This window comes from Neolamprologus brichardi, chromosome 12 (assembly GCF_056152115.1).
Source record: "Neolamprologus brichardi isolate AB-2024 chromosome 12, ASM5615211v1, whole genome shotgun sequence".
NCBI classification, from domain to species: domain Eukaryota; kingdom Metazoa; phylum Chordata; class Actinopteri; order Cichliformes; family Cichlidae; genus Neolamprologus; species Neolamprologus brichardi.
In genome coordinates, this window is record NC_142115.1 from 13,669,287 (window position 1) to 13,694,927 (window position 25,641).

At 38.4% G+C, this 25,641-nt stretch overlaps 1 protein-coding gene across 1 annotated transcript; it reads right to left on the minus strand.

The window, feature by feature from the left end:
- Positions 1-1,124: 1,124 nt before the first annotated feature.
- On the minus strand, positions 1,125-1,802 carry LOC148100187 (kinesin-like protein KIF1B). The gene is made up of 2 exons (XM_087848681.1): positions 1,628-1,802; positions 1,125-1,401 (listed from the first exon to the last, which is right to left on the minus strand). The coding sequence occupies exons 1-2, from the start codon at positions 1,717-1,719 to the stop codon at positions 1,203-1,205; spliced, it is 291 nt and encodes a 96-aa protein (XP_087704807.1). The 5' UTR covers positions 1,720-1,802; the 3' UTR covers positions 1,125-1,202.
- Positions 1,803-25,641: the final 23,839 nt, after the last annotated feature.

Sequence of the window (25,641 nt, forward strand, 5' to 3'; positions counted from 1 at the left end):
GGCCCTCCTGTCAAAGTTCATTCCCACTTTGAGTTCTTGTTTCAGAGACGGTTCAGCCTGATGCAAATTCACTGCGAGAAGAAAAATACCCTATAAATCTATTAGCAGCTATAGTTTAGGTAGCAGAGCGTAAACTAACACGTCACTTGGAGATATCTGTAGATTTTTTCTTTATGGTTTCAAATGTAAGCTGGTTGATTTGGTTCATTTTTGTTTTTTGTTTGAAACTGAGCAAACCTGGTCTTCTCCTGAGGACTGCTGCAGGTATCATGCAAGCATGTTAATTTAATAAAAAACCAACAGCAAAAACCCACAAAATAGAATGAAACTCATTTCAGGAGACAAATAAAACTGATAGAGACATTTTTTTGTACAGATGATTGGCAAACCGAAAGTTTCTAAAGAGTCGTGCACACACAAGTAGATTACTACAACATGCTACTTAGTTAGGGGAGTTTGGGAATGACAACCAAGTGGAACAAAATTAGACCCAAACATTGTCATCGAAACAAAAACACAAAAAGCTGAGGGGAGGGAATAGAGAGGAGGAAAGCTAAGTTGGCAGCGGGGTTGCTGGAGGGAAGCGGGGAGGCAAAAGTTCTGTGGAACTTAAACGTTTGAGTCGCATGAAAAGAGACTTAAGCCACAAGTCTACTTACAAGAGAAAACCATCAAGAATCACAATGATTAATACGTTTTAACACTTGGTATTTTCGGTATTTTCAAAGGCTTTTCATAATGGACGGAAGCGGTGGTTTTCCCGCGTACTGCTCCGCCCGCTCAGTTCTTCCTCGCCAACTTAGATCTGTGGGGAGAGTTTTACGTTGTGAGGAGAAGGGAATGTTTTTGAAGGGTGCAGAAGCTGTACGTTTGACTGTGGTGTGAGAGGTGCGTGTGTGTCTGTGTGTGTGTACCTTATTGTTCCTGCTAGCAGAGGATTAAAGGCGTACAGCCAGTCGTTCATGTCATTCTCGTTGTTGGCCTGCAGGAGGATGCCTCCATGTTTTGTGCACACTGCAAATGTGTTGGGCGTCTGAAAAGAAAACATCACATTATATTTATGTTCATTCAAATGATAAATCCCAGTCCACTTGCCATTTCATCAATCAATGTGTCCAAAACTGGCCAACGTGCACCAAAACAATTTGAATGAATTCTCATTAAAGACAAGCGTGTTACATCCAGCCTTTCTCTATCCTGCCTCAAACCATAAGCATGGCCTGCTGGTCTTCGCTGTATTCCACCTGTGCTGTGGAGAGGTTGAGGACGCCTCGCTCCACGGGGTCCTGGTTGCTGTTGTAGATGAAGACGTAGGGCCGGCGAACAACCACAAAATGCTTCACCCATGAGTTAGAGCGAGGCTCCATGAAGCTTAGAAAACCCTTCTTGGACACAACAGATCTGAAAAGAAGTGATTTTATTCATTTATTTATTTTTTAAGAGAGCGCTTGTTTTTCTGAGGAAGAAGCAGAGTTGGTTTGTTTCCAGCTGAAATCATCCAGGCTCAGGAATTTGAATCAATCCACATCATTTCTGCTTGAACTAGAGAACATGAGTGTCGACTTACATTTGGTCTGTGAGACACATGTCTTAGTGACAGTATTTAGGTTAATATGGCATTACTCACCCTGGTCGCATTTCTTCAATATCAGGCACCAAGTTGAGGAACTCGTTCTTTGCAGCCCGCGCAAGGTAGGAGGTCTCCAGAGTGGGAACCATCTGGAAGTTTTCATAGTCTGAGCAGGAGGGACTGGAGGCTGGAGGCTCCCTATACTGGTATTCTAAACAGTACTTAGCCGAAACCCAAAGACTGCTTGGTTGAGTTAACTTCCTGAACTATCTAGAACATATGGTGGAAACCTGAAATTAAGACAGAGCAGACAAGAGGTGAGACATGACCATTACTGAATATTAAAAATAATAAATGACAGATTTAGTGATAAGTTTTATAAACTATTTACTTACCACATCAATAAACAGCATGGCAGGGCAAAATATGTTTTCTAACATGGCAACCTTTAAAAAGTGAAAGGAGACAGAAAGACAGGTGAGAAAGAATAAAACTTAACTGACTTTTTGATGGCATTTTACACAAAGTACTAGTACAGTATCTAGAAAATGTGGGAAAATACTGGCATCATGTACAGTACTTTCTTCTGAAGAAATTATGTTGGGACCCTGAAAAAAAATTACTATGTACAATAATGGATTTCTATACATTTGACATCAGATGAAAACTTTGGTTGTAAGATTCGGATAATTATTTGTTAAAAGCTAGAAATTTTAAATGAGAATAAGAAAGAAAAGTATTTCTTTGTGCCCCCCTTTCCCTTTAATGCTCTACCTGGCCCCATGGCAAAACTTTGCTAGACCCGCCCCTGCACAGTTACCAGCTGTCAGCTACATAGAAAAGGATCCTGGTGTAAGTTGTCTCTCAGAAACAGTTCATAGCTTTCCTTCAACCCATTCATGTCACCTAAAAGGTGAACCTGTTTCTCCATCACCTGTTCAGCTCTGATGATTCAGTAAGGACATCTCCTAGTTTCTTCTTCATGTTTCCCTCTCTCCAGATAACCAAACCGATATCATGACCAGCAGCTTTTACAGCTCCAACAAACATCAGCTGATACTAGAAAGTAATATTAAATAAATTCTAACAACAGCTTATCAAGTTTAAAGGCGCTGCTGCTGTTTAACCCGACCTCCACTAGTTTCCTCTTTCTGGCGCAAAGCAGGAGATAAACAAGCAAGAGAGACAGGAGAGAGGCGGCAGAAACGCCGATCAGCTGATCATTGATCAGTTTCACGAATGAAGTAGCAGCAGGAGAGGGAGGGGGGAGAATGAGAGAAGAAGAGGCACCTGACAGCGTAAAGACACAGAATAACTCCAGCTTTTTGTCTTTTTTTTATTGTAGCTGATGTACGGGACAAATCGCATTTATTTTCAGCTCAATGCGAAATGCCTCCCCTTTCCCCCATCCACCTGCTGGCCTCCACCACTTGCTAATTTTACTGAATCTGTGAAAGCTCCACCATAGCCACTACCAAACAATTGAGTTATTTTTACACGTCTGCCAGCATCTGTCCAATCCCCACCTTTCACTGTTTACACGGTTACGAAAAAAAGACAACAACAACAAAACATCGGCCCATTTAAAACGAAAAATTACCATCGGGCCACCGGCCAAATGCCCGGTATGCCCGATGGCCAGTCCAGCTATGCTGATGGGGACTGTGAGGGTTTGCAGTTAAATTCCTGCTCTTACAGGATCAGTGAGTGTCTGTTTAAAGATTATTAACATACTTTTACATCACTATGGAACACCAGCATTTCTGCAGAGGACAGAACCCCCTGCCTTAATCTACCATGATGCTCTGTGCTATGTTGTCATGGCAATATGAAGTCAAATAAATACAAATGTAGAAAAATGCACATTTAAAGGAGGACAAGAAGACAGGCAACTGGAAGAGCTTCTGAAGCAGGAAAACTTTTCTGGATTTCTCTTAATTTAACTGGAAATTTTGCTAATACAAGTCAAGGAGGAAACAAGGAGGCAGGTTGGATTATATTTGAGGACAGGACGCATGAAGGAGAAGCATGAGGAGAAAACAGCAGAGCGATGGTGCAGAGTTGGATCAAGTCGAAGAAGCAAGCATCAAAACTGTGAGTAAACATAACACACAAAGAGTGAAAAATTACTGTGCTGATTAAGGAAACATTGAATTTGGTTAGTTTGGGGTCTCGAGCTTCAGGTTTGTGGCTTCAGTTACTCTCAAAATTGAGGAAAGACAAAAAATGTTTCTTTTGAAAGGTTGTTGGAGGATTCTTACTGTAAGAAATATATGGATGTGCATCTGCTTTTATTTAAAAAAAACAGTTGAATTTTATTTAGTCACATTGGAAAGTGAAAACTGGAGGATCAGGACAATAATGTGGCCAAATTTACTGTTTCCTTAATCAGATCAATAATTTTGATCTGAACTAGAAATGTTGAAATGGGTTATTTTCTTTCTTCTCTACTGATCACTGTGTTACATGGTTAGTTACTTGTCAGTCTACATGGTTAATGGTACTTTTAAAAAATGCAGTTTATTCGGAATTTTGAAAAACAAATCCAAACCCCGAAAATCACTGTAGATCAGAGTAGCTAAGCTCTGGTTAACTGCAATTATATTACAGGAGATTAAAAATATTAGGATGATTGAAAGAAACAAAGATTGCTTTAAGGTCTGAAGATTTGACTTTCCTATTGAAAGAGATGAAAACTAATCCATGTGTGACACTGAGAAAAAACTGAAAGCTAAAAAGATCTGGAGGTCCAAATGTTGTTATAAAAATGTGCAAACTTGATTTAATGACATTAGAAAGAAAAAAGGGAATGTTTAAAAAGGTAATATATAAAAATGATTTTTATATTACTTGAAAAAATGATGTTGGTTAGTGCAGCTGTATTTGGAAAAACTGCTGGGTCACTAAGATGAGATTTAATGTGATAAACTGAGGGAAGGTAATATAATCTGCACACTCGCTATTATTGTTGTAATCCACACACCAGCAAATATTTTATCAAACATTAATCATAATTGGTGATCAATGCAAGTTTTAAGCAATTATATTTATTTGCATTCAAAACCAATTTACAAAATATAAAAAAGAATCTTGTTTTTTTTTTAAGATAAAAAGACGTTTCTAACTGACTTCAGTTAGCTGAGCTGTAGAGGAGATTGATGAGCACGCAATAAAGTGAACTTGTTAGGGAGAGATTGCAATCAACTCAAATTTTGAGGATAGACACAGATAAAAATGAGCGTTTTTTTAGACACTGATGTGTGGACCAATCACATGATTATAAACCAGGTGAAAATTGACTTCAAACTTTTGAGCTGTAGTGTAGATTGATTACAATGATAGCGTATAATTATCTATTACAGAAGAATGTATAAAAGTATGAAGACAGAGAGACACTGTTAAAAGTTATGAGCTGTCTTGATGCAGAGAAAGTGGAGTTTGTCATCCTGGAGCTGCTGCCAAGATTGAATGATGCTCTGCCTCTGTGGTCAAGTTCAGACATAGGCATTAAGCAACCATGAGCCACTGATAAGCGTGATAGATTAATAAGCATGTATAAAGTGGACTTGTTAAACAGCTCTGATAGGAGAAAGTCAATGAGCACGCAATAAAGTGGACTTGTTAGGGACAGTTTGCCATCAGCCTTGATAAAGTTTAACTTATTTTGTATTGAAAGACAGACTTTAAAGAAGATTCTTATTTGAAACTGGTGATAAAATCCAGGTCAGATACAGTTACATACAAGCATACGGTACACACTACTGCTCAAAGGTCAGAGGTCAGTTAGAAAAGTCCCTGATTTTAATAGAAAATTGGCTTCAATGTAACATCACATGAAGTTTATCAGTAATGTTTCACAGCTTTAATCTTTTTCCTTCATCATCCATAAGTTGTGATGGAAAAATGTCTTCAAGCGTGCAGGAGCCCATTTTTAGAGACAATCACTCCTGTGTCATAATGTTCATTGAAGTTTATCAGGTCAGACGACCAACAGATGATAAGAAATATAATCTTACTAATTATTAGAGTTGAAAAGTACTTTGCTAAGCAAAATTCAATGAGGTTAGGCTGGAGCTTGAGACGTTAACATAACAGGTTCAGTTGGTGATGCATGAAAGAAAATAATTTTCTTCTACAAATCTATTGGAGAATTCTGATTGTAAGAAATGAAAAATATTCAAAGAGTGAAACTGTTAAAAAACGTGAATGTTTTGTGCAGCTGGGTGTTGCAGCCCCTTTAGAGGAAAATGGAAACTTGGTTTCATGAGGTTAAAAACAAACACTGGGATGATCCAGACACATTTATTGTTTCTTTAATCACCACAATAGTTTCAGTTTGTGCAAAAATCTTTAAAAAGCTGTTTTGAGTGATAAGTTAGGCTTTAATGTGTTAAGCTTGCATTAGATAAGACAATGTACCACTGAACACAGGAGGGATTATTGCTGAAAATGGGTCTCTGAACACCTCTGTAGATATTCTATTAAAAATCATTCATGATTTGTGATCAGTGTTAATATTAAGCATTTATATGATTATTTTCATAAATTGCTGTGATTCAATCTGAAACCAAATTTGAGTCTATTCTGAAAACAAGACATTTCTAATTCACCTCAGACTTTTGAGCTGTAGTCTACATTGTAATGATAGTGTATGGTTATTGATTAGAGCAGATGATATGAGACTATCAGGAGAGACTGTTAAAAAGTTATGAGCTGTCTTGATGCAGAGAAAGTGGAGTTTGTCATCCTGGAGCTGCTGCCAAGATTGAATGATGCTCTGCCTCTGTGGTCAAGTTCAGACATAGGCTTTAAGCAACCATGAGCCACTGATAAGCGTAATAGATTAATAAGCATGTATAAAGTGGGCTTGTTAAACAGCTCTGATAGGAGAAAGACAATGAGCACGCAATAAAGTGGACTTGTTAGGGACAGTTTACCATCAGCCTTGATAAAGTTTAACTTCATTTGTATTGAAAGACAGACTTTAAAGAAGATTCTTATTTGAAACTGGTGATAAAATCCAGGTCAGATACAGTTACATACAAGCATAGAGTACACACTACTGCTCAAAGGTCAGAGGTCAGTTAGAAAAGTCCCTGATTTTAATAGAAAATTGGCTTTAATGTAACATCACATGAGGTTTATCAGTAATGTTTCACAGCTTTAATCAAATCCTTCATCATCCATAAGTTGTGATGGAAAAATGTCTGCAAGCGTGCAGGAGCCCATTTTTAGAGACAATCACTCCTGTGACATAATGTTCATTGAAGTTTATCAGGTCAGACGACCAACAGATGATAAGAAATATAATCTTACTAATTATTAGAGTTGAAAAGTACTTTGCTAAGCAAAATTCAATGAGGTTGGGCTGGAGCTTGAGACGTTAACATAACAGGTTCAGTTGGTGATGCATGAAAGAAAATAATTTTCTTCTACAAATCTATTGGAGAATTCTGATTGTAAGAAATAAAAAATATTCAAAGAGTGTAACTTTTTAAAAAAATGAAGGTCTTGTGCAGCTGGGTGTTGCAGCCCCTTTAGAGGAAAATGGAAAGTTGGTTTCATGAGGTTAAAAACAAACACTGGGATGATCCAGACACATTTATTGTTTCTTTAATCACCACAATAGTTTCAGTTTGTGCAAAAATCTCTTAAAAAGCTGTTTTGAGTGATAAGTTAGGCTTTAATGTGTTAAGCTTGCATTAGATAAGACAATGTACCACTGAACACAGGAGGGATTATTGCTGAAAATGGGTTTCTGAACACCTCTGTAGATATTCTATTAAAAATCATTCATGATTTGTGATCAGTGTTAATATTAAGCATTTATATGATTATTTTTTAAAATTTTCTGTGATTCAATCTGAAAACAAATTTGAGTCTATTCTGAAAACAAGACATTTCTAATTCACCTCAGACTTTTGAGCTGTAATCTACATTGTAATGATAGTGTATGGTTATTGATTAAAGCAGATGATATGAGACTATCAGGAGAGACTGTTAAAAAGTTATGAGCTGTCTTGATGCAGAGAAAGTGGAGTTTGTCATCCTGGAGCTGCTGCCAAGATTGAATGATGCTCTGCCTCTGTGGTCAAGTTCAGACATAGGCTTTAAGCAACCATGAGCCACTGATAAGCGTGATAGATTAATAAGCATGTATAAAGTGGGCTTGTTAAACAGCTCTGAAAGGAGAAAGTCAATGAGCACGCAATAAAGTGGACTTGTTAGGGACAGTTTACCATCAGCCTTGATAAAGTTTAACTTCATTTGTATTGAAAGACAGACTTTAAAGAAGATTCTTATTTGAAACTGGTGATAAAATCCAGGTCAGATACAGTTTCATACAAGCATACAGTACACACTACTGCTCAAAGGTCAGAGGTCACTTAGAAAAGTCCCTGATTTTAATAGAAAATTGGCTTTAATGTAACATCACATGAAGGTTATCAGTAATGTTTCACAGCTTTTTATCAAATCCTTCATCATCCATAAGTTGTGATGGAAAAATGTCTGCAAGCGTGCAGGAGCCCATTTTTAGAGACAATCACTCCTGTGTCATAATGTTCATTGAAGTTTATCAGGTCAGACGACCAACAGATGATAAGAAATATAATCTTACTAATTATTAGAGTTGAAAAGTACTTTGCTAAGCAAAATTCAATGAGGTTAGGCTGGAGCTTGAGACGTTAACATAACAGGTTCAGTTGGTGATGCATGAAAGAAAATAATTTTCTTCTACAAATCTATTGGAGAATTCTGATTGTAAGAAATGAAAAATATTCAAAGAGTGAAACTGTTAAAAAAAGTGAAGGTTTTGTGCAGCTGGGTGTTGCAGCCCCTTTAGAGGAAAATGGAAACTTGGTTTCATGAGGTTAAAAACAAACATTGGGATGATCCAGACACATTTATTGTTTCTTTAATCACCACAATAGTTTCAGTTTGTGCAAAAATCTTTAAAAAGCTGTTTTGAGTGATAAGTTAGGCTTTAATGTGTTAAGCTTGCATTAGATAAGACAATGTACCACTGAACACAGGAGGGATTATTGCTGAAAATGGGTCTCTGAACACCTCTGTAGATATTCTATTAAAAATCATTCATGATTTGTGATCAGTGTTAATATTAAGCATTTATATGATTATTTTGATAAATTGCTGTGATTCAATCTGAAACCAAATTTGAGTCTATTCTGAAAACAAGAAATTTCTAATTCACCTCAGACTTTTGAGCTGTAGTCTACATTGTAATGATAGTGTATGGTTATTGATTAGAGCAGATGATATGAGACTATCAGGAGAGACTGTTAAAAAGTTATGAGCTGTCTTGATGCAGAGAAAGTGGAGTTTGTCATCCTGGAGCTGCTGCCAAGATTGAATGATGCTCTGCCTCTGTGGTCAAGTTCAGACATAGGCTTTAAGCAACCATGAGCCACTGATAAGCGTGATAGATTAATAAGCATGTATAAAGTGGGCTTGTTTAACAGCTCTGATAGGAGAAAGTCAATGAGCACGCAATAAAGTGGACTTGTTAGGGACAGTTTACCATCAGCCTTGATAAAGTTTAACTTATTTTGTATTGAAAGACAGACTTTAAAGAAGATTCTTATTTGAAACTGGTGATAAAATCCAGGTCAGATACAGTTACATACAAGCATACAGTACACACTACTGCTCAAAGGTCAGAGGTCAGTTAGAAAAGTCCCTGATTTTAATAGAAAATTGGCTTTAATGTAACATCACATGAAGTTTATCAGTAATGTTTCACAGCTTTAATCAAATCCTTCATCATCCATAAGTTGTGATGGAAAAATGTCTGCAAGCGTGCAGGAGCACATTTTTAGAGACAATCACTCCTGTGTCATAATGTTCATTGAAGTTTATCAGGTCAGACGACCAACAGATGATAAGAAATATAATCTTACTAATTATTAGAGTTGAAAAGTACTTTGCTAAGCAAAATTCAATGAGGTTAGGCTGGAGCTTGAGACGTTAACATAACAGGTTCAGTTGGTGATGCATGAAAGAAAATAATTTTCTTCTACAAATCTATTGGAGAATTCTGATTGTAAGAAATGAAAAATATTCAAAGAGTGAAACTGTTAAAAAAAGTGAAGGTTTTGTGCAGCTGGGTGTTGCAGCCCCTTTAGAGGAAAATGGAAACTTGGTTTCATGAGGTTAAAAACAAACACTGGGATGATCCAGACACATTTATTGTTTCTTTAATCACCACAATAGTTTCAGTTTGTGCAAAAATCTTTAAAAAGCTGTTTTGAGTGATAAGTTAGGCTTTAATGTGTTAAGCTTGCATTAGATAAGACAATGTACCACTGAACACAGGAGGGATTATTGCTGAAAATGGGTCTCTGAACACCTCTGTAGATATTCTATTAAAAATCATTCATGATTTGTGATCAGTGTTAATATTAAGCATTTATATGATTATTTTCATAAATTGCTGTGATTCAATCTGAAACCAAATTTGAGTCTATTCTGAAAACAAGACATTTCTACTTCACCTCAGACTTTTGAGCTGTAGTCTACATTGTAATGATAGTGTATGGTTATTGATTAGAGCAGATGATATGAGACTATCAGGAGAGACTGTTAACAAGTTATGAGCTGTCTTGATGCAGAGAAAGTGGAGTTTGTCATCCTGGAGCTGCTGCCAAGATTGAATGATGCTCTGCCTCTGTGGTCAAGTTCAGACATAGGCTTTAAGCAACCATGAGCCACTGATAAGCGTGATAGATTAATAAGCATGTATAAAGTGGGCTTGTTAAACAGCTCTGATAGGAGAAAGTCAATGAGCACGCAATAAAGTGGACTTGTTAGGGACAGTTTACCATCAGCCTTGATAAAGTTTAACTTATTTTGTATTGAAAGACAGACTTTAAAGAAGATTCTTATTTGAAACTGGTGATAAAATCCAGGTCAGATACAGTTACATACAAGCATAGAGTACACACTACTGCTCAAAGGTCAGAGGTCAGTTAGAAAAGTCCCTGATTATAATAGAAAATTGGCTTTAATGTAACATCAAATGCAGTTTATCAGTAATGTTTCACAGCTTTAATCAAATCCTTCATCATAAATAAGTTGTGATGGAAAAATGTCTGCAAGCGTGCAGGAGCCCATTTTTAGAGACAATCACTCCTGTGTCATAATGTTCATTGAAGTTTATCAGGTCAGACGACCAACAGATGATAAGAAATATAATCTTACTAATTATTAGAGTTGAAAAGTACTTTGCTAAGCAAAATTCAATGAGGTTAGGCTGGAGCTTGAGACGTTAACATAACAGGTTCAGATGGTGATGCATGAAAGAAAATAATTTTCTTCTACAAATCTATTGGAGAATTCTGATTGTAAGAAATGAAAAATATTCAAAGCGTGAAACTTTTTAAAAAAGTGAAGGTTTTGTGCAGCTGGTTGTTGCAGCCAGTTTAGAGGAAAATGGAAACTTGGTTTAATGAGGTTAAAAACAAACACTGGGATGATCCAGACACATTTATTGTTTCTTTAATCACCACAATAGTTTCAGTTTGTGCAAAAATCTTTAAAAAGCTGTTTTGAGTGATAAGTTAGGCTTTAATGTGTTAAGCTTGCATTAGATAAGACAATGTACCACTGAACACAGGAGGGATTATTGCTGAAAATGGGTCTCTGAACACCTCTGTAGATATTCTATTAAAAATCATTCATGATTTGTGATCAGTGTTAATATTAAGCATTTATATGATTATTTTCATAAATTGCTGTGATTCAATCTGAAACCAAATTTGAGTCTATTCTGAAAACAAGACATTTCTAATTCACCTCAGACTTTTGAGCTGTAGTCTACATTGTAATGATAGTGTATGGTTATTGATTAGAGCAGATGATATGAGACTATCAGGAGAGACTGTTAAAAAGTTATGAGCTGTCTTGATGCAGAGAAAGTGGAGTTTGTCATCCTGGAGCTGCTGCCAAGATTGAATGATGCTCTGCCTCTGTGGTCAAGTTCAGACATAGGCTTTAAGCAACCATGAGCCACTGATAAGCGTGATAGATTAATAAGCATGTATAAAGTGGGCTTGTTAAACAGCTCTGATAGGAGAAAGTCAATGAGCACGCAATAAAGTGGACTTGTTAGGGACAGTTTACCATCAGCCTTGATAAAGTTTAACTTCATTTGTATTGAAAGACAGACTTTAAAGAAGATTCTTATTTGAAACTTGTGATAAAATCCAGGTCAGATACAGTTACATACAAGCATACAGTACACACTACTGCTCAAAGGTCAGAGGTCAGTTAGAAAAGTCCCCGATTTTAATAGAAAATTGGCTTTAATGTAACATCACATGAAGTTTATCAGTAATGTTTCACAGCTTTAATCAAATCCTTCATCATCCATAAGTTGTGATGGAAAAATGTCTGCAAGCGTGCAGGAGCCCATTTTTAGAGACAATCACTCCTGTGTCATAATGTTCATTGAAGTTTATCAGGTCAGACGACCAACAGATGATAAGAAATATAATCTTACTAATTATTAGAGTTGAAAAGTACTTTGCTAAGCAAAATTCAATGAGGTTAAGCTGGAGCTTGAGACGTTAACATAACAGGTTCAGTTGGTGATGCATGAAAGAAAATAATTTTCTTCTACAAATCTATTGGAGAATTCTGATTGTAAGAAATGAAAAATATTCAAAGAGTGAAACTGTTAAAAAAAGTGAAGGTTTTGTGCAGCTGGGTGTTGCAGCCCCTTTAGAGGAAAATGGAAACTTGGTTTCATGAGGTTAAAAACAAACACTGGGATGATCCAGACACATTTATTGTTTCTTTAATCACCACAATAGTTTCAGTTTGTGCAAAAATCTCTTAAAAAGCTGTTTTGAGTGATAAGTTAGGCTTTAATGTGTTAAGCTTGCATTAGATAAGACAATGTACCACTGAACACAGGAGGGATTATTGCTGAAAATGGGTCTCTGAACACCTCTGTAGATATTCTATTAAAAATCATTCATGATTTGTGATCAGTGTTAATGTTACGTTCCCCTGAGGGGTCTAGGCGGTGAGGGGGAATTAACAAATAGTGTCCAGGTCAGAAAAAGGAGACAAGAAGGCATAAGGCTTAAATTAAACAGTTTTATTAAAGTTTCTATTAAAACTAACTAAAAGAGACGGACAAGCCGCTATCCCCATTTAAAAAAATAAACAAAACTCAAATGTTAGTCAATAAAGCACAAAGTAATTCAAAAAGTATACAGCTCACTAGCTGAAAACACCACAAAACACTCAGCTCACTAGCTGTAACCACACTAATGGCACTCTGGCCCAGAGCTCACCTTTCCCTGGGCTTAAATACTTTTAATTACTGACGAGAGTCAGCTGTACAAAAGGGAAAGGTGGCACGTAAGGCAGGAGAGATGGTCGGACACGCCCACACAGACAACTTCAGGAGGCGGCCCTGCTAGGGCCGTAACACCCCCTCCCATAAATACAAACCCGTGGTTTGTCACATGATTATGATAACCAAAACAACTAATCAAGTCCGCAGGCTTTCCACCTACCTAACCCAATAGCAACGGTTAGGCATGGCCTGCGGAAGCTGCCAACCCCATCTCAGTGGGTTCAAAATGCTTACTGAAGGTGGCCGCAGACCCTCAAAACAATGTCTCATGTGATAGCCAGGGCTTTTTTGAGCCATCACATGTGGAGAACACAGCAGGCAGTCAGAAGACCTTACTGCAACAGTTTTCAGATGATTGCTCAGGTCACGGGTACAGGCAAGTTTGTTAGTCAGGGGTACAGGTCTGAGTGGTGGGGTTATACATGATCTGTCCACCTGCAGGTCATTTTGAGGAACTGGGACATTGTCAACCAGCAGCAGCTCAGGGCTAGTTGACCTCTTACACTTACTACAGGGCGCTACTGACCAATTGTGCTCCAAGTTTAGCCTCTTAGTAGGCCTGGCAACCTTGTCGGTTTGAGAGCCACGACTGACTTTTCTCAAAGCAGGCCCTTTTTGCTTTGAGTGGGCTGTCTGTTTGCGTTTCAACTTCAAACAGTTAGCAACGAGGTGTCCAGGTTTGTGGCAGAAGAAACACAGTTTTGCTCTTGATCTTGAAACCACAACTGCATTAGCCTTGTTAGCTGGCCCACTCTTACCTCTCCCAGAGGTACTATGGCACAAAGGGATATCGTGTCCTGCAGCATTTGTTTTATAAGTCAGCTTAACCTCATCTGCCAAGGTGGCAGCTTGCTGTAAAGTGGAAACCCTCTGTTCACTTAAATAACAAGCTATCGACTCAGGAATAGAGTTTCTAAAATCCTCCACAAGAATTAGCTCACATAACAAACTTAGATCATTAGCATGGCTTGCCGAGCACCACCTATCGAAAAGCTTTTTCTTCTCTCTTGCAAAGTCAAGGTAAGATTGACCCTGTGCCAACTCCAAACCTCTAAAATGCTGCCTATAGGCTTCAGGTGTGAGTTCATGGGCTTGGAGGACAGCACTTTTAAGCTTTTCATAAACTAAGCAGTCCTCCATAGACAAACCAGAGCAAACCTCCTGAGCCTTACCCGTCAATTTACATAGTAACATCACGCACCACATGTCTTGAGGCCATTGCAGTGCAATCGCGGCTTATCCGTCTCTTTTAGTTAGTTTTAGTAAGCATTTATATGATTATTTTTTAAAATTTTCTGTGATTCAATCTGAAACCAAATTTGAGTCTATTCTGAAAACAAGACATTTCTAATTCACCTCAGACTTTTGAGCTGTAGTCTACATTGTAATGATAGTGTATGGTTATTGATTAGAGCAGATGATATGAGACCATCAGGAGAGACTGTTAAAAAGTTATGAGCTGTCTTGATGCAGAGAAAGTGGAGTTTGTCATCCTGGAGCTGCTGCCAAGATTGAATGATGCTCTGCCTCTGTGGTCAAGTTCAGACATAGGCTTTAAGCAACCATGAGCCACTGATAAGCGTGATAGATTAATAAGCATGTATAAAGTGGGCTTGTTAAACAGCTCTGATAGGAGAAAGTCAATGAGCACGCAATAAAGTGAACTTGTTAGGGACAGTTTACCATCAGCCTTGATAAAGTTTAACTTCATTTGTATTGAAAGACAGACTTTAAAGAAGATTCTTATTTGAAACTGGTGATAAAATCCAGGTCAGATACAGTTACATACAAGCATACAGTACACACTACTGCTCAAAGGTCAGAGGTCAGTTAGAAAAGTCCCTGATTTTAATAGAAAATTGGCTTTAATGTAACATCACATGAAGGTTAACAGTAATGTTTCACAGCTTTAATCAAATCCTTCATCATCCATAAGTTGTGATGGAAAAATGTCTGCAAGCGTGCAGGAGCCCATTTTTAGAGACAATCACTCCTGTGACATAATGTTCATTGAAGTTTATCAGGTCAGACGACCAACAGATGATAAGAAATATAATCTTACTAATTATTAGAGTTGAAAAGTACTTTGCTAAGCAAAATTCAATGAGGTTAGGCTGGAGCTTGAGACGTTAACATAACAGGTTCAGTTGGTGATGCCTGAAAGAAAATAATTTTCTTCTACAAATCTATTGGAGAATTCTGATTGTAAGAAATGAAAAATATTCAAAGAGTGAAACTGTTAAAAAAAGTGAAGGTTTTGTGCAGCTGGGTGTTGCAGCCCCTTTAGAGGAAAATGGAAACTTGGTTTCATGAGGTTAAAAACAAACACTGGGATGATCCAGACACATTTATTGTTTCTTTAATCACCACAATAGTTTCAGTTTGTGCAAAAATCTTTAAAAAGCTGTTTTGAGTGATAAGTTAGGCTTTAATGTGTTAAGCTTGCATTAGATAAGACAATGTACCACTGAACACAGGAGGGATTATTGCTGAAAATGGGTCTCTGAACACCTCTGTAGATATTCTGTTAAAAATCATTCATGATTTGTGATCAGTGTTAATATTAAGCATTTATATGATTATTTTCATAAATTGCTGTGATTCAATCTGAAACCAAATTTGAGTCTATTCAGAAAACAAGACATTTCTAATTCACCTCAGACTTTTGAGCTGTAAGATAAGATAAGATAAGATAAGATAACTCTTCATTGTCATTGCACAGTCATACATAGTACAATGAAATTGGAAAACTGTCCTACGTCGGCACTACATATAACACAATACGACACGATATGACACATCACAACGCAACACAAACAACACAACACAGTATAATAACTTAGTAATAAAAAAAGAAGAATAAGTGTATTTTTATTGCACACTGTTATTATTGCACATTAATTATTATTGCACCTTGTTATAAATATAAATATTATTATTGTTATTGTTGTTTTAAACTTTGTTACCTCCCCCCTAAAAAAGTCCAGGGAGGTAGCCAATCAGGTCAGCTATTTGCATTGATCAGGGCTATTGCCCTGTTGTAAAAGCTGTCCTTGAGTCTATTTGTCCAGGACCTCAGCAGCCTGAACCTCCTGCCGGATGGCAGCAGCTTAAACACCCGGTGTCCTGGGTGTGTACAGTCCCGTAGGATGCTACGGGCCCTCTTGTGACAGCGAGTGCTGTACAGGTCCTTCAGGGAGGGAAGAGGATGTCCAATGATTTTTTGGGCCATATTGATGACCCTCTGGAGTGCCTTTCTGTGTGCTGTGGTGCAGCTGGAGAACCACACACCGATGCAATACGTCAGCACACTTTCAATGGAGCAGCGGTAGAAGACGGTCAGCAGCTCCTTCTTCAGGTCCATTTTTCTGAGGATTCTCAGAAAGTGGAGACGCTGTTGGGCCTTCTTTAAGACCGCAGAGGTGTTAGAGCTCCATTGGAGGTCTGTGTCTATGTGCACTCCCAGAAACTTGAAACTGGAGACCCTTTCCACGCACTCCCCGTTGATGCTGACAGGCTGCAGCTCGGACTTCCTCCTTCTGAAGTCAACTACCAGTTCTTTTGTCTTGGTGGTATTAAGGTCCAGGTTGTTATCTACACACCAATCTGACAGCCTCTGAACTTCAGCTCTGTACGCCGTCTCATCTCCCCCAGAGATGAGCCCCACCACGGTGGTATCATCTGCAAACTTGATGACTGTGTTGTCTGGGTGGGAACTAACACAGTCATGTGTGTACAGAGTGTACAGTAGGGGACTCATTACACAGCCTTGTGGAGAGCCGGTGTTGAGGCTGAGGGCTGAGGAAAGATGAGGCCCCACTCTAACTCTCTGTACACGGTCTGAGAGGAAGTCTCTGATCCAGCGGCAGGTGGTAGAAGGAAGTCCGATTTCCAGCAGTTTAACTATTAGTTTGTCCGGGAGTATCGTGTTGAAAGCAGAGCTAAAGTCAACAAAGAGCAGCCTGGCGTAACGGCCCTGCACTTCCAGGTGAGAGATGGTGGTGTGGAGCGTTGTAGCAATGGCATCTTCAGTTGATCTGTTAGCTCTGTATGCAAACTGGAGCGGGTCGAGTGTGGGTGGCAGCCAGGACATGATGTGACGTCGGACCAGTTTCTCAAAGCACTTCATTATAACAGGTGTTAGAGCAACTGGTCGGTAGTCGTTGAGGCTGCTAATGTTAGTACGCTTTGGCAGTGGGACAATTGTGGCTGACTTTAGGCACGGCGGGATGCAGGACTGGGACAGTGAAGAGTTGAAGATCTTAGTGAAGACCCCAGCCAGCTGGTCTGCACACTCTTTTAGGACCTTTGCTGTTACCCCATCTGGTCCGGCGGCCTTCCTGGGGTTCACTGCCCTCAGTGTGCGCCTCACCTCATATTCCTGCACTATGAGGCTTGGGCTGCTGCTGCTGTCCAATGTTTTTGCTGCTGCTGCCTCTGGTCCCTTCACCTCAAAGCGTGCGAAGAAGTGGTTCAGCTCCTCCGCAAGCTCCGCGTTACCCTCAGTCAACGTGGTATTGCAAGGTTTGTAGTTGGTTAAGTGCTGAACTCCCTGCCATACCCGTCGTGAGTTTTTGGTGCTGAAGTGGTCTTCGATCCTTCTCTTGTACGCTGCCTTGGCCTCTCTGATGCCTCTTTTCAACTCAGATCTGGCTGCACTGTACTGCATACCATCACCGGATCTAAAAGCGGCGTCACATTGCTTCAGCAGGACCTGGACCTCTTTAGTCATCAGGGTTTCTGGTTGGAATACACCCGGAGACGTTTGTCCACAGTGACACTGTTGACACAGAAATTAATATATGAGAGCACTGATGTTGTGTGCTCTTCAAGGTCCTGATGTTCGAACACGCTCCAGTCCGTGTTTTCAAAACAGTCCTGCAGCTGATGTGATGTACCTTCTGGCCAGGTTTTCACAGTTTTTGTGACTGGGGGGGCTCTTCTCCTAATGGGAGTGTATGCAGGGATCAGCAGCATGGACATGTGGTCTGACAAACCTAGATGTGGTAGAGGGGATGCTCTGTAGCCTTTTTGGATGTTGCTGTAGGCTTTATCCAGTGTGTTTTTCCCCCTCGTTGCACATGTAATATGCTGTTCAAATCTGGGGAATACTGACCTTAAATCAGTATGGTTGAAGTCCCCAGCTATAATGTGCACTGTGTTTGGATGGGAGTTCTGCTGGTTGCTTATTGTCTTGTGCAGCTCCTCCATAGCCGAATTACCATAAGCATCAGGTGGTACGTACACGGCTGTAGTCTACATTGTAATGATAGTGTATGGTTATTGATTAGAGCAGATGATATGAGACTATCAGGAGAGACTGTTAAAAAGTTATGAGCTGTCTTGATGCAGAGAAAGTGGAGTTTGTTATCCTGGAGCTGCTGCCAAGATTGAATGATGCTCTGCCTCTGTGGTCAAGTTCAGACATAGGCTTTAAGCAACCATGAGCCACTGATAAGCGTGATAGATTAATAAGCATGTATAAAGTGGGCTTGTTAAACAGCTCTGATAGGAGAAAGTCAATGAGCACGCAATAAAGTGGACTTGTTAGGGACAGTTTACCATCAGCCTTGATAAAGTTTAACTTATTTTGTATTGAAAGACAGACTTTAAAGAAGATTCTTATTTGAAACTGGTGATAAAATCCAGGTCAGATACAGTTACATACAAGCATACAGTACACACTACTGCTCAAAGGTCAGAGGTCAGTTAGAAAAGTTCCTGATTTTAATAGAAAATTGGCTTTAATGTAACATCACATGAAGTTTATCAGTAATGTTTCACACCTTTAATCAAATCATTCATCATAAAAAAGTTGTGATGGAAAAATATCTGCAAGCTTGCAGGAGCCCATTTTTAGAGACAATCACTCCTGTGTCATAATGTTCATTGAAGTTTATCAGGTCAGACGACCAACAGATGAAAAGAAATATAATCTTACTAATTATTAGAGTTGAAAAGTACTTTGCTAAGCAAAATTCAATGAGGTTAGGCTGGAGCTTGAGACGTTAACATAACAGGTTCAGTTGGTGATGCATGAAAGAAAATAATTTTCTTCTACAAATCTATTGGAGAATTCTGATTGTAAGAAATGAAAAATATTCAAAGAGTGAAACTTTTTAAAAAAGTGAAGGTTTTGTGCAGCTGGGTGTTGCAGCCCCTTTAGAGGAAAATGGAAACTTGGTTTCATGAGGTTCAAAACAAACACTGGGATGATGATCCAGACACATTTATTGTTTCTTTAATCACCACAATAGTTTCAGTTTGTGCAAAAATCTTTAAAAAGCTGTTTTGAGTGATAAGTTAGGCTTTAATGTGTTAAGCTTGCATTAGATAAGACAATGTACCACTGAACACAGGAGGGATTATTGCTGAAAATGGGTCTCTGAACACCTCTGTAGATATTCTATTAAAAATCATTCATGATTTGTGATCAGTGTTAATATTAAGCATTTATATGATTATTTTTTAAAAATTGCTGTGATTCAATCTGAAACCTAATTTGATTCTGAAAACAAGACATTTCTAATTCACCTCAGACTTTTGAGCTGTAGTCAACATTGTAATGATAGTGTATGGTTATTGATTAGAGCAGATGATATGAGACTATCAGGAGAGACTGTCAAAAAGTTATGAGCTGTCTTGATGCAGAGAAAGTGGAGTTTGTCATCCTGGAGCTGCTGCCAAGATTGAATGATGCTCTGCCTCTGTGGTCAAGTTCAGACATAGGCTTTAAGCAACCATGAGCCACTGATAAGCGTGATAGATTAATAAGCATGTATAAAGTGGGCTTGTTAAACAGCTCTGATAGGAGAAAGTCAATGAGCACGCAATAAAGTGGACTTGTTAGGGACAGTTTACCATCAGCCTTGATAAAGTTTAACTTATTTTGTATTGAAAGACAGACTTTAAAGAAGATTCTTATTTGAAACTGGTGATAAAATCCAGGTCAGATACAGTTACATACAAGCATACAGTACACACTACTGCTCAAAGGTCAGAGGTCAGTTAGAAAAGTCCCTGATTTTAATAGAAAATTGGCTTTAATGTAACATCACATGAAGTTTATCAGTAATGTTTCACAGCTTTAATCAAATCCTTCATCATCCATAAGTTGTGATGGAAAAATGTCTGCAAGCGTGCAGGAGCCCATTTTTAGAGACAATCACTCCTGTGTCATAATGTTCATTGAAGTTTATCAGGTCAGACGACCAACAGATGATAAGAAATATAATCTTACTAATTATTAGAGTTGAAAAGTACTTTGCTAAGGAAAATTCAATGAGGTTAGGCTGGAGCTTGAGACGTTAACATAACAGGTTCAGGTGGTGATGCCTGAAAGAAAATAATTTTCTTCTACAAATCTATTGGAGAATTCTGATTGTAAGAAATGAAAAATATTCAAAGAGTGAAACTGTTAAAAAAAAGTGAAGGTTTTGTGCAGCTGGGTGTTGCAGCCCCTTTAGAGGAAAATGGAAACTTGGTTTTATGAGGTTAAAAACAAACACTGGGATGATCCAGACACATTTATTGTTTCTTTAATCACCACAATAGTTTCAGTTTGTGCTAAAATCTTTAAAAAGCTGTTTTGAGTGATAAGTTAGGCTTTAATGTGTTAAGCTTGCATTAGATAAGACAATGTACCACTGAACACAGGAGGGATTATTGCTGAAAATGGGTCTCTGAACACCTCTGTAGATATTCTATTAAAAATCATTCATGATTTGTGATCAGTGTTAATATTAAGCATTTATATGATTATTTTTTAAAAATTGCTGAGATTCAATCTGAAACCTAATTTGAGTCTATTCTGAAAACAAGACATTTCTAATTCACCTCAGACTTTTGAGCTGTAGTCTACATTGTAATGATAGTGTATGGTTATTGATTAGAGCAGATGATATGAGACTATCAGGAGAGACTGTTAAAAAGTTATGAGCTGTCTTGATGCAGAGAAAGTGGAGTTTGTCATCCTGGAGCTGCTGCCAAGATTGAATGATGCTCTGCCTCTGTGGTCAAGTTCAGACATAGGCTTGAAGCAACCATGAGCCACTGATAAGCGTGATAGATTAATAAGCATGTATAAAGTGGGCTTGTTAAACAGCTCTGATAGGAGAAAGTCAATGAGCACGCAATAAAGTGGACTTGTTAGGGACAGTTTACCATCAGCCTTGATAAAGTTTAACTTATTTTGTATTGAAAGACAGACTTTAAAGAAGATTCTTATTTGAAACTGGTGATAAAATCCAGGTCAGATACAGTTACATACAAGCATACAGTACACACTACTGCTCAAAGGTCAGAGGTCAGTTAGAAAAGTCCCTGATTTTAATAGAAAATTGGCTTCAATGTAACATCACATGCAGTTTATCAGTAATGTTTCACAGCTTTAATCAAATCCTTCATCATCCATAAGTTGTGATGGAAAAATGTCTGCAAGCGTGCAGGAGCCCATTTTTAGAGACAATCACTCCTGTGTCATAATGTTCATTGAAGTTTATCAGGTCAGACGACCAACAGATGATAAGAAATATAATCTTACTAATTATTAGAGTTGAAAAGTACTTTGCTAAGCAAAATTCAATGAGGTTAAGCTGGAGCTTGAGACGTTAACATAACAGGTTCAGTTGGTGATGCATGAAAGAAAATAATTTTCTTCTACAAATCTATTGGAGAATTCTGATTGTAAGAAATGAAAAATATTCAAAGTGTGAAACTGTTAAAAAAAGTGAAGGTTTTGTGCAGCTGGGTGTTGCAGCCCCTTTAGAGGAAAATGGAAACTTGGTTTCATGAGGTTAAAAACAAACACTGGGATGATCCAGACACATTTATTGTTTCTTTAATCACCACAATAGTTTCAGTTTGTGCAAAAATCTTTAAAAAGCTGTTTTGAGTGATAAGTTAGGCTTTAATGTGTTAAGCTTGCATTAGATAAGACAATGTACCACTGAACACAGGAGGGATTATAGCTGAAAATGGGTCTCTGAACACCTCTGTAGATATTCTATTAAAAATCATTCATGATTTGTGATCAGTGTTAATGTTACGTTCCCCTGAGGGGTCTAGGCGGTGAGGGGGAATTAACAAATAGTGTCCAGGTCAGAAAAAGGAGATAAGAAGGCATAAGGCTTAAATTAAACAGTTTTATTAAAGTTTCTATTAAAACTAACTAAAAGAGACGGACAAGCCGCTATCCCCATTTAAAAAAATAAACAAAACTCAAATGTTAGTCAATAAAGCACAAAGTAATTCAAAAAGTATACAGCTCACTAGCTGAAAACACCACAAAACACTCAGCTCACTAGCTGTAACCACACTAATGGCACTCTGGCCCAGAGCTCACCTTTCCCTGGGCTTAAATACTTTTAATTACTGACGAGAGTCAGCTGTACAAAAGGGAAAGGTGGCACGTAAGGCAGGAGAGATGGTCGGACACGCCCACACAGACAACTTCAGGAGGCGCCCCTGCTAGGGCCGTAACACCCCCTCCCATAAATACAAACCCGTGGTTTGTCACATGATTATGATAACCAAAACAACTAATCAAGTCCGCAGGCTTTCCACCTACCTAACCCAATAGCAACGGTTAGGCATGGCCTGCGGAAGCTGCCAACCCCATCTCAGTGGGTTCAAAATGCTTACTGAAGGTGGCCGCAGACCCTCAAAACAATGTCTCATGTGATAGCCAGGGCTTTTTTGAGCCATCACATGTGGAGAACACAGCAGGCAGTCAGAAGACCTTACTGCAACAGTTTTCAGATGATTGCTCAGGTCACGGGTACAGGCAAGTTTGTTAGTCAGGGGTACAGGTCTGAGTGGTGGGGTTATACATGATCTGTCCACCTGCAGGTCATTTTGAGGAACTGGGACATTGTCAACCAGCAGCAGCTCAGGGCTAGTTGACCTCTTACACTTACTACAGGGCGCTACTGACCAATTGTGCTCCAAGTTTAGCCTCTTAGTAGGCCTGGCAACCTTGTCGGTTTGAGAGCCACGACTGACTTTTCTCAAAGCAGGCCCTTTTTGCTTTGAGTGGGCTGTCTGTTTGCGTTTCAACTTCAAACAGTTAGCAACGAGGTAACCAGGTTTGTGGCAGAAGAAACACAGTTTTGCTCTTGATCTTGAAACCACAACTGCATTAGCCTTGTTAGCTGGCCCACTCTTACCTCTCCCAGAGGTACTATGGCGCAAAGGGATATCGTGTCCTGCAGCATTTGCTTTATAAGTCAGCTTAACCTCGTCTGCCAAGGTGGCAGCTTGCTGTAAAGTGGAAACCCTCTGTTCACTTAAATAACAAGCTATCGACTCAGGAATAGAGTTTCTAAAATCCTCCACAAGAATTAGCTCACATAACAAACTTAGATCATTAGCATGGCTTGCCGAGCACCACCTATCGAAAAGCTTTTTCTTCTCTCTTGCAAAGTCAAGGTAAGATTGACCCTGTGCCAACTCCAAACCTCTAAAATGCTGCCTATAGGCTTCAGGTGTGAGTTCATGGGCTTGGAGGACAGCACTTTTAAGCTTTTCATAAACTAAGCAGTCCTCCATAGACAAACCAGAACAAACCTCCTGAGCCTTACCCGTCAATTTACATAGTAACATCACGCACCACATGTCTTGAGGCCATTGCAGTGCAATCGCGGCTTATCCGTCTCTTTTAGTTAGTTTTAGTAAGCATTTATATGATTATTTTGATAAATTTTCTGTGATTCAATCTGAAACCTAATTTGAGTCTATTCTGAAAACAAGACATTTCTAATTCACCTCAGACTTTTGAGCTGTAGTATACATTGCAATGATAGTGTATGGTTATTGATTAGAGCAGATGAAATGAGACTATCCGGAGAGACTGTTAAAAAGTTATGAGCTGTCTTGATGCAGAGAAAGTGGAGTTTGTCATCCTGGAGCTGCTGCCAAGATTGAATGATGCTCTGCCTCTGTGGTCAAGTTCAGACATAGGCTTTAAGCAACCATGAGCCACTGATATGCGTGATAGATTAATAAGCATGTATAAAGTGGGCTTGTTAAACAGCTCTGATAGGAGAAAGTCAATGAGCACGCAATAAAGTGGACTTGTTAGGGACAGTTTACCATCAGCCTTGATAAAGTTTAACTTATTTTGTATTGAAAGACAGACTTTAAAGAAGATTCTTATTTGAAACTGGTGATAAAATCCAGGTCAGATACAGTTACATACAAGCATACAGTACACACTACTGCTCAAAGGTCAGAGGTCAGTTAGAAAAGTCCCTGATTTTAATAGAAAATTGGCTTTAATGTAACATCACATGAAGTTTATCAGTAATGTTTCACAGCTTTAATCAAATCCTTCAACATCCATAAGTTGTGATGGAAAAATGTCTGCAAGCGTGCAGGAGCCCATTTTTAGAGACAATCACTCCTGTGTCATAATGTTCATTGAAGTTTATCAGGTCAGACGACCAACAGATGATAAGAAATATAATCTTACTAATTATTAGAGTTGAAAAGTACTTTGCTAAGCAAAATTCAATGAGGTTAGGCTGGAGCTTGAGACGTTAACATAACAGGTTCAGTTGGTGATGCATGAAAGAAAATAATTTTCTTCTACAAATCTATTGGAGAATTCTGATTGTAAGAAATGAAAAATATTCAAAGAGTCAAAATGTTAAAAAAAAAGTGAAGGTTTTGTGCAGCTGGCTGTTGCAGCCCCTTTAGAGGAAAATGGAAACTTGGTTTCATGAGGTTAAAAACAAACACTGGGATGATCCAGACACATTTATTGTTTCTTTAATCACCACAATAGTTTCAGTTTGTGCAAAAATCTTTAAAAAGCTGTTTTGAGTGATAAGTTAGGCTTTAATGTGTTAAGCTTGCATTAGATAAGACAATGTACCACTGAACACAGGAGGGATTATTGCTGAAAATGGGTCTCTGAACACCTCTGTAGATATTCTATTAAAAATCATTCATGATTTGTGATCAGTGTTAATATTAAGCATTTATATGATTATTTTTAAAATTTTCTGTGATTCAATCTGAAACCTAATTTGAGTCTATTCAGAAAACAAGACATTTCTAATTCACCTCAGACTTTTGAGCTGTAGTCTACATTGTAATGATAGTGTATGGTTATTGATTAGAGCAGATGATATGAGACTATCAGGAGAGACTGTTAAAAAGTTATGAGCTGTCTTGATGCAGAGAAAGTGGAGTTTGTCATCCTGGAGCTGCTGCCAAGATTGAATGATGCTCTGCCTCTGTGGTCAAGTTCAGACATAGGCTTTAAGCAACCATGAGCCACTGATAAGCGTGATAGATTAATAAGCATGTATAAAGTGGGCTTGTTAAACAGCTCTGATAGGAGAAAGTCAATAAGCACGCAATAAAGTGGACTTGTTAGGGACAGTTTACCATCAGCCTTGATAAAGTTTAACTTATTTTGTATTGAAAGACAGACTTTAAAGAAGATTCTTATTTGAAACTGGTGATAAAATCCAGGTCAGATACATTTACATACAAGCATACAGTACACACTACTGCTCAAAGGTCAGAGGTCAGTTAGAAAAGTCCCTGATTTTAATAGAAAATTGGCTTCAATGTAACATCACATGAAGTTTATCAGTAATGTTTCACAGCTTTTTATCAAATCCTTCATCATCCATAAGTTGTGATGGAAAAATGTCTGCAAGCGTGCAGGAGCCCA